Genomic DNA, 8,757 nt, shown 5'->3' with positions numbered 1-8,757 from the left:
GATTACAAAAAGTTGTTGATGTCTTGTTCTAAACAGTCGCTTGAACGAGCTTAGAAACAGTCGTCGAATCGCCGTCAGATCCGCAACCTTCAATCTTCAAAAACAGAAAAGAAAAAGAATCGTAAGACGTGATAGTCAAAGCGGAGTTTCGTTTGATCATAGATCTGCACACTCGGAGTTGTGTAACCGAGACTACACAGCAACATAACGAAAATGATGAAGATTCATTTTGGAAGGTTTCTGTAGATTTACTGTTAAACCTGGAAGGGCATGACAGCGAAATTCATAGGAAACTAGGACTCGATGATGATTGCAGTGATGGTGGTAGTGAAGCTACAAAAGCAAACTAAACACGAACTTAGTAATAAATGCTTAAATATTGATTATATATACGTGGCGAGCTGGCAGAATCGTTAGCACGACGGATAAAAATGCTTAGAAGTATTTCGTCCATCTTGACGTTCTAAGTTCAAATTCTGCCGAGGTCGACTTTGCCTTTCATCCTTTCGGGGTCGATAAATTAAGTACCAGTTGCGTACTGGATCCGATCTAATCGACTAGGTCCCCACAAAAAAAAAATCAGGCCTTGTACCTATAATAAAAAAAGACATATAAGCGTGCATGCATGTCTGTATGTGAGGATGCGTGGCTTAATAGTTAGGGTGTTGCACCCACAATTGCAAATGGTGGTTTCGATTCCCAGAGTCGCCGATGTGTTGTGTTCTTGAGCAAAAATACACTTCATCTCACGCTGTTCTGCTAGCACTTCGACATCTGGCGTGTACAGGCAATGTCAATTTGATGAAGGGTGTGAGCTAATGTACAGCACAAACATTTGATCACATCTGAGCAGGTTGTTCAACAAAAAACTGAGGAACTCTCATCTGTTCCCTACAGTAGGAGAGTTCATCATATATAAGTGCTAACACACGAAACTTTCGTCCCTTTATTGCTTCTGATATATATATATATATATATACACACACACACATCTATACACATATACATACACACGTACGTGTGTGTCCGTCCCCGGTATACGCAACTGAAGCATTGTTAAATAAAAACAGCCGTCCATGTATCATACTTAATGTATATGCACTATCGATACGCCTGTTACTGCAATATTTGTCCAGAGATACCATCTATTATGGGCTTGTGTTAAAAAGACGCCTCCGATATTTATTGTGCTTTTAACACAGCAAGTCCACAGATGTTATCTCAGAACAAATACTGCAGGAACTCGCCTATCAACAATGCATATACATCTAGTATGATGCTGAGATGGTCACACACATAATTGTAGTTGGTGATTTAGATAATGAAAATTAAGACAAAAAAACGGAGGAAAGCAGAAAGCTACTCAATAATATCAAGTAGAAAGGTGGCGAGCTGGCAGAAACGTTAGCAAGCCGGGCGAAATGCTTAGCGGTATTTCGTCTGTCGTTACGTTCTGAGTTCAAATTCCGCCGAGGTCGACTTTGCCTTTCATCCTTTCGGGGTCGATAAATTAAGTACCAGCTACGCACTGGGGTCGATGTAATCGACTTAATCCCTTTGTCTGTCCTTGTTTGTCCCCTCTATGGGCAATAAAGAAATAAGAAACGTTAGCAAGCCGAGCGAAATGCTTAGCGGTATTTCGTCCGTCTTTACGTTCTGAATTCAAATTCCGCCGAAGTCGACTTTGCCTTTCATCCTTTCGGGGTCGATAAATTAAGTACCAGTTGCGTACTGGAGCCGATCTAATCGACTGGTCCCCTCCCTCAAAATTTCGGGCCTTGTGTAGAAAAGAATAATATCAAGTAGAGGCTATTTTGACATGTTTAATGATAAGTGACTTGTACAAGTCTAGTTCTGTTGAATTCCAAGAATGCAACAGAACAAGTCCTATAAAACCACTTCTTGTCAAGTACACACGCGCACGCATACACACACACAATGTTAACACATACTCATACAGAGATACCAATGAGAACAACTAACCGGTTAACCTGATAACAACAGTGAATAATTAATAACAATGATGATAATTTCTGAACAACAATAGATCCGGAATAATTCATGTTTTGTTGAATCAGGATATCTCTCTCTCTCTCTCTCTCTACAGGACGAAATGCTCACCCTCTAACAGTCGTTTCGATCATCTGTTACATGCTTTCCCTTTATGTATGTTTATCTATACTGCCTAATCTATCGGTCAATATATATATATATATATATATATTTGTCAATCTCTCTCTCTCGCATACACACACACACAGAAATTCAGAGCTATGTAAACAAGATTTTTATTTATACATAGGATATTCTGGAAAAACTGAATTGTTCTGAGTTCAAATGCGTTAGGGTCGATAAAATAAGTACCACTGATCAATGTAATCGACTTACTCCCTCCTCCGAAATTGTGCCAAAAATTGAAACCAAAACACACACATACACGCACACAAGCTAAATAATGATCGGAAGATGAAACACTCAATACAAACAACGTAATAGAGTGCAGTAGTTTATTGAGGCCGGTGCAATGACAAGCTGGCAGAATCGTTAGCATGCCGATCAAAGTGCTTAGCGATGTCGACTTCGCCTTTCATCCTTTCGGAGTCGATAAAAAAAAAAAGTGTCAGTTAAGCACGGGGATCGATCTCATCGACTTACCCACTCCCCCGAAATTGATGGCCTTGTGCAAAAATTTGAAACTATTATTATTATTATTATCATTAAAGTGGCAAGCTGCAGAATCGTTAGCACGCTGAACAAAATGCTTAGCGGCATTTCGTCCGTCTTTACGTCCCGAGTTCAATTTCCGCCGAAGTCGACTTTATCATTCAACCTTTTGGGGTCGATAAAATAAGTACCAGTAGAGCAATGGGGTCGATCTAATCTACTTAGCCCTTCCCCTGAAACTGCTGGTCTTGTGCCAAAATTTGAAGTCATCATTATTATGGTCTGTGATGTTGAAAATCTAATCCCCCTCCTCTTCTCTCTTTCATTCAATTAAAAAAAAAACCTCTTTGTGCTGGGTGCTTCTTAAATGAGTAACAAGCAAATGTAATGGCGTGGAGGGCAATCTTTTAGAAATATAATATTGTTAACCTTTAGGAACAAAATAGGTGACAAACAAGCAAAGAGAGAGCCTCTACATGGTCAAGCAATATGCTGGAAACAACAACCAAGCCTTTCTCAAATCTCACCGCGCATTCTTATAAAAACAAAGGGATAGACATATTAGATAACGTAGTCGATATCACACAATCACCAAAAGAAGGGCGGGATGGTCTTCTCTGGAATACCTTGACATTAACAAGATCGGTAGGTGGTGAGCCAACGAAGACATCTCTAAATGTTCGCACCAGCTGCAGGAAACACTGTCTGACAAAAAGGAAGGGCACATTACATGACGAAGTTATAGATACTATCACCACCGTAAAAAGGGCGGGATGATCGCCACTGAAATACATTGTATCAAAGGTTTGCTCTGTCAAAGACCTAGGGCTAAACAACAACACCTCGGTGGGTAGTAAACCAACGAGGGGACTTCTGTGTGGTCGCACGAGCTGTTAGGAAAAGGGTAAAGGTTACGGAAGTGGATGGGGACAAAAATGTAGAAAAAAATCAATATAAAATATTCGGAAGAAAATTTTTTTCCAAAATTGTAATTTCCGTTGTCTGAAATAGAGGAATACTTTACAAGAAAAAAAAATGCTACCTCTTTCCTTCCTCCATCAAGTGTGGAACTTCGATTGACAGCTATTCCAAAACCTCGCCCTTCCTAATACCTCACCAAAAAAAAAAAAAAAAAACAACAGAGAAGGTTGGAAAACTATTGATCATAGGTTTGACCGATGAAAGTTGACCTGGGGCTGAACTGAACAACAATGGTTTCAAATTTTGGTACAAAACCAGCTACTTTTAGGGGGAAGGGGTTAGTCGATTACATCAACCCTAGTACTCAATACCGAAAGGATGAAAGGTAAAGCCGACCTCGGTAAAATTTGAACTCAAAACGTAAATAGCCAGAAGAAATGCCGCTAAGCATTTTGTCCAAAGCGTTAATGATTTGGGCAGCTCGCCGCTTTGAGCTAAACAATAACAACACAAATAGTTTGTTTTAGCCTTGAAGAGTAAGGCTAGGCTAGAGCACTACTTTATTTTGATATCTACGTAGTCGCTCGAACTACTAGAAATAGTAGCCAAATTTGCTTTAAATCACACTTTACCATCTTTAAAGTGTATATGGTGGTATTGAGTTCCCTTCACATAGAAAAATATTCGAGATGGTCACGACGACGATTCATTTGACAATATGTCTGGTCGACCAGGACTGATTGGGGGCTAAACAACAAAACGACGATTTATGAATATGGGTTTTAAAATGTTCTGATTGATTTTTAGTTATAGATGTTCAACCCTAGGTCAATACTGATCTAGCACAGACATATGAAAAAAAAAGAACAGTCAAACAATGATCATCCCATCTTTTATTCCGCCCCACAGCGTATATAGAACTACATTAAATAATGTTCGCCCGTTTTTAAAGGGAGGAGGGTCTATTTTGAGGGAGAATTTTTACCATTTCCTACCAGATCGAACGACTGCGTTACAGCAAAGGCGCCTTCGTTTCCAGTTGCTGTTTTCTCATATCTTGCTTGTTTTCTAAGACTGTGTTTAAAAAATCAAAATGTAAATGGGAGACGTAATTAAACTTATTCTTCCAACCTTAAACCCACCAGGCATTCGACAAAAGGCTAAGAAAACTCAACTATTGAAAAAGCGTCGTTAGCAAAGTTTGAAGTCCGTCAACAAGACACTGGATATATATATATACATGTGATATATTTATTGATGTGATATTATTTACTGCATGCACACACGTTTTCACACATGTATATATAAATATATGAATAAATAGATAGATAGATAGATAAAGAGACAGATGATTGCTTTGCTAGATAGATGAGAACCTAGATAGTGGATAAAGATCTAGGTAAATAGCTAATAAAGGAGGAGATATAACTACAGATATATAGAATGAGCGAGATATCAACAATTCGAGGAATCAGTATTATCTCCCGAAAGCGAGACAAATAATCCATGTAGCTACTTGTGACAAACACATCTGTAAACGGGTGGCTAAACCTATATATTGGTGCATTTATCTGTGTGTGTGTGCATATACATGCTGTCAGGGTTTAGGCCATGCTGTAGCACTGCCTTCAAATCACACCCTACCGTTTTAAATAAGGAAAGGGCACAATTATTAATACAGTCCTAAGTGTAACCCCAGAAATGATAAAATCGTTATGGTTGAAACACACCTTTTATAAGTCTGCTCGACTAGGACTGACCTCGGTCTATTTGAGAAAAAGGAAGGATACATTAAACGGTGTGAGTATGCAAAAAGACAAAACGTGGTCATGGCCGGAACCCTTTTGATTATAGATCTGCACAGCTAGCGCTGACTTAGGGCTAAACAGCTACATTTATATCTCTAAATTTGCACGTAAATTTACTAATATGTACTAATATATTTAATTGTTTTTTGTGAGAGATGTTGCTTTTCTGTTCTCGACTAAATGTGATATTGTCAAGGAAATTACTACCACAAATATATTTTCTTCAAAAGACAAACACGCCGGCTTTTTCGTAATAATTATTTTTACTTTCTGCTGTTTGTTTTTGTAAAAACACTAACAAAATCGTGGAGATGACGAAAGTGAAATGCCCCCCTGAGGATATATTTTTTTTTTATCATGACATGGACTTATAATCTTGACATAGATATATTGTGGTTAAAAAAAAGTGGCTAAGATATAGGTAGGTGCGTGTTTAAAGGTGTGTTTTCTATAAATGTGCTTTCATAGAGCATTATGAATAATATTTTATATATTGCGTGTGTGTGTCTGACGTCGATATTCTAACCAAAGAAAAAGTCTAAAGTGTATTTTATGAGGACAAAACTTTGTTTTAATAAAGAAAAATAAAAGACGAATAAAAAATACAAAAGAAAGCTAAAAAAGAAAATATGCTGTAAACAGAAATACTATTACTAAGAGCCTCCAGATCAGCTTCTGATTGAGCAGGCCTAGAATTAAAGACATTCCAGCCGTAACCATTCAGTCTATTTGCATTAGGACAGTATAAATCTAGTGTCCCACCTTCTAAAAGACGGTAGAGGTGTTTTTGTTTTTTAATGTAGATTTGGTTGTTGTTTCTAGTAGCTTGAGAGACTACATAAAGGTATACTCGTTGACACGACAGAAAATCCTAGTTAATAGCAGTGTCTGTAAAAGCAAGCACGTTAATCCATGCATTTATCTATGGGGTAGAAAGAAGAGACAAGACTCGAAAGACAACAAATTAATGCATGAAATTAAAGAAATTGTAATTGTTATTTTAAAAACCAACATATTTTTTTTCAATCATTCCACTAAGCACAGTTGTTTTGTTGTACCTAAAGGACTACCTCTTAAACTATGATTATTTAGAGTAGTGTAGTTAATTTCGGTTGACGATTAGGTACACACACAATCACATATTTTGTCGCACGAAGGATCATATGTAATGAGAAACTCTGAGTAACAGCGGAGTGAATCATCACCTAAATTTGAATACATAAATCTCTACTATACTGTATACCCACCCGTCATTTATATATCGACTGATTAGTCGACGTAGGAGATAGAAATGTTTAAAATTTGATAGAGATTTAGCAACAATTTCTAGCAGGTCGAGAGGTGATATATAAAGTTACCCTCGTTGGCTCGACCGAGGAGTATCTGTCTGTATAGGCACACATTAGCAGAACATTAAGAAAAACATGTTCATTGACTTAGAAATAAAATTTAAAAAAAAAAAGAAGTCTGATCGTAATATTTACCTAAATCTTCCATGACTCGTTGTTTGTAATTCAGCATCAATATTGGAACCCAAACGTGTTGGGATTAAAAAAAAAACACGCACGCGGGAGCAGCAGCTGACTGGCAAAAGATTTGACAATGATATTGATGATGATGAAGTTGGTGGTAGTGACGTTAATGATGATTATGATGATGATGGTGGTGGTAATGATAATAAGAATTAAGAATGGTTCCGCAAGAACGAGAACGTTTGTCGAACGTTTTAAAGCCTGCTGCTGGTCTTTTTAACCACCCCCAAAATGGTACAAACTCCGGATATGTAAAGCCCTGCTTGAAATTCACAATTGTATTGAATCCACAATGACAACAAACGTCAATTGTTATTTAGTGTTATTGTTGTCGGTTTTTTTGTTTGTTTTTCTCTGTAGTTTGCTTGTTGTTTTTTCTTTAATTTATTTTCAATAATATAGATTAATTAACTGTATCTTATATTAGTTTTTGTTGTGTCATTTTTTTCCTCCTGGTGAGATTATATATATGTGTGTGTATATATATATATATATATACCCTTCTTGATGTTCCACTTGTAAGTAAACCAATAAATCCGGTCACATCCACAAAAAAACCATCCACAAATTACCTAGCACTTAACTACCAGTGACAAAGCTTGTTAAACATGACTGTGTGTGGTTGTGTGTAGAAACACGTATGCGTGGATGTATTCATATATGTGACATGTATGTGTGCAAAAATACATGTGGGTATATATGTATTTATATATGTCCAAATACATATATATATTTAGCATAAGCATGCATGCTTGTATACAGAAATACTTGTGTATTTATATATACGACGTAAGTATATATGCGGGTGTAAAAAAAATACGTATTTATATATGTCTACATACATATATATAGTCAGCATAAGCATGCATGCTTGTATATAGAAGTAGGTGTGTATATATTTATAATGTATTGATTTAGCGTCAATGTGTATGCTTGGGTACAAAGTGTGTAAAAATACGTATGCATATACATTCATTTATGAATGTATGTAACGTGTTAATTGAACAGATGCGCTCCAGAAAAAAAAACTAGGGTAGCCGTTTTTCTTTTCTTATTTTGTCCTTCTTTCCTTTTTTTTTTTCCTCCTTCAAAGGGCTGGTAAGTTATGTTGGTGTAACAATTTCAATAAAGAGAACCGAAATATAAAGTTACCTTGTTTCTTTAAAGCGACGTTACACCGGCGACACAACAAAACCCTCCCCCTCCAGCTTTCACATTATCAACATTTATTCTCTCTCTCTCTTACCTTTATCTCTTTATTTTTTACAACAGTTTCCACTCTGCCGCTATCTTCACTTCAAACAAAGCTACGTTTACTTATTACGCTAAATTAAGGAATAATTGTAAAATTTTACATTGAACTTATATATACATATATATGTGTGTGCGTCTGTATGAAAGTGGGTGTTTGTAAGTACCTAATATAATTTTAATATACACGCACATAATTGCGAATAGTTAAACTTTATCGGAGTGTTGGAAGTAGCAATATCGTTGCTGTTTTTGATTAGCCACAAGCTAGCTCTAATCAAGCAGATCTATGATCAAAAGTATTCTAATCATGACCTACAGGTTTACTTTTATTATTATTACTCAGAGATAGTGTATCAAGCGAGGACTACATTATTCAATATGTTCTTCCTTTTTTTGGATGATATTCCTAGCAGATCGTGCGACCACATAAAGTCTGTGTGACAGATATTTCAATTGGAACGGAATTTACTGCGACACCGTTCACTATGAAAAGCAGCGGCAGCATCAATATTCACGTGTTCGGGTGATAAATAGACTGAATAAAATTTGTCTCGAAAGTAGAGAAGAATAACTACAAG

The 8,757-nt window shown here is 36.7% G+C and overlaps 1 protein-coding gene across 2 annotated transcripts in view; it reads right to left on the bottom strand.

Annotated features, from left to right (window-relative positions):
- LOC106874417 (PDZ and LIM domain protein Zasp) overlaps positions 1 to 8,137 on the bottom strand; it is a 389,352-nt gene extending 381,215 nt beyond the window's left edge. The window contains exon 1 of one of the 2 annotated variants that reach the window (XM_052976751.1): positions 6,878 to 8,137. In XM_052976751.1, the coding sequence (XP_052832711.1) occupies positions 6,878 to 6,914 (37 nt within the window). In that variant the 5' untranslated portion in view covers positions 6,915 to 8,137. The remainder of the gene's footprint in view (positions 1 to 6,877) is intronic. The other variant, XM_052976750.1, reaches the window with a different exon arrangement.
- Positions 8,138 to 8,757: the final 620 nt, after the last annotated feature.

This window comes from Octopus bimaculoides, chromosome 25, assembly GCF_001194135.2.
Source record: "Octopus bimaculoides isolate UCB-OBI-ISO-001 chromosome 25, ASM119413v2, whole genome shotgun sequence".
NCBI lineage: Eukaryota > Metazoa > Mollusca > Cephalopoda > Octopoda > Octopodidae > Octopus > Octopus bimaculoides.
The sequence above is the reverse complement of the archived record's forward strand: the minus strand, read 5'-3'. Positions and strand labels throughout refer to the sequence as shown.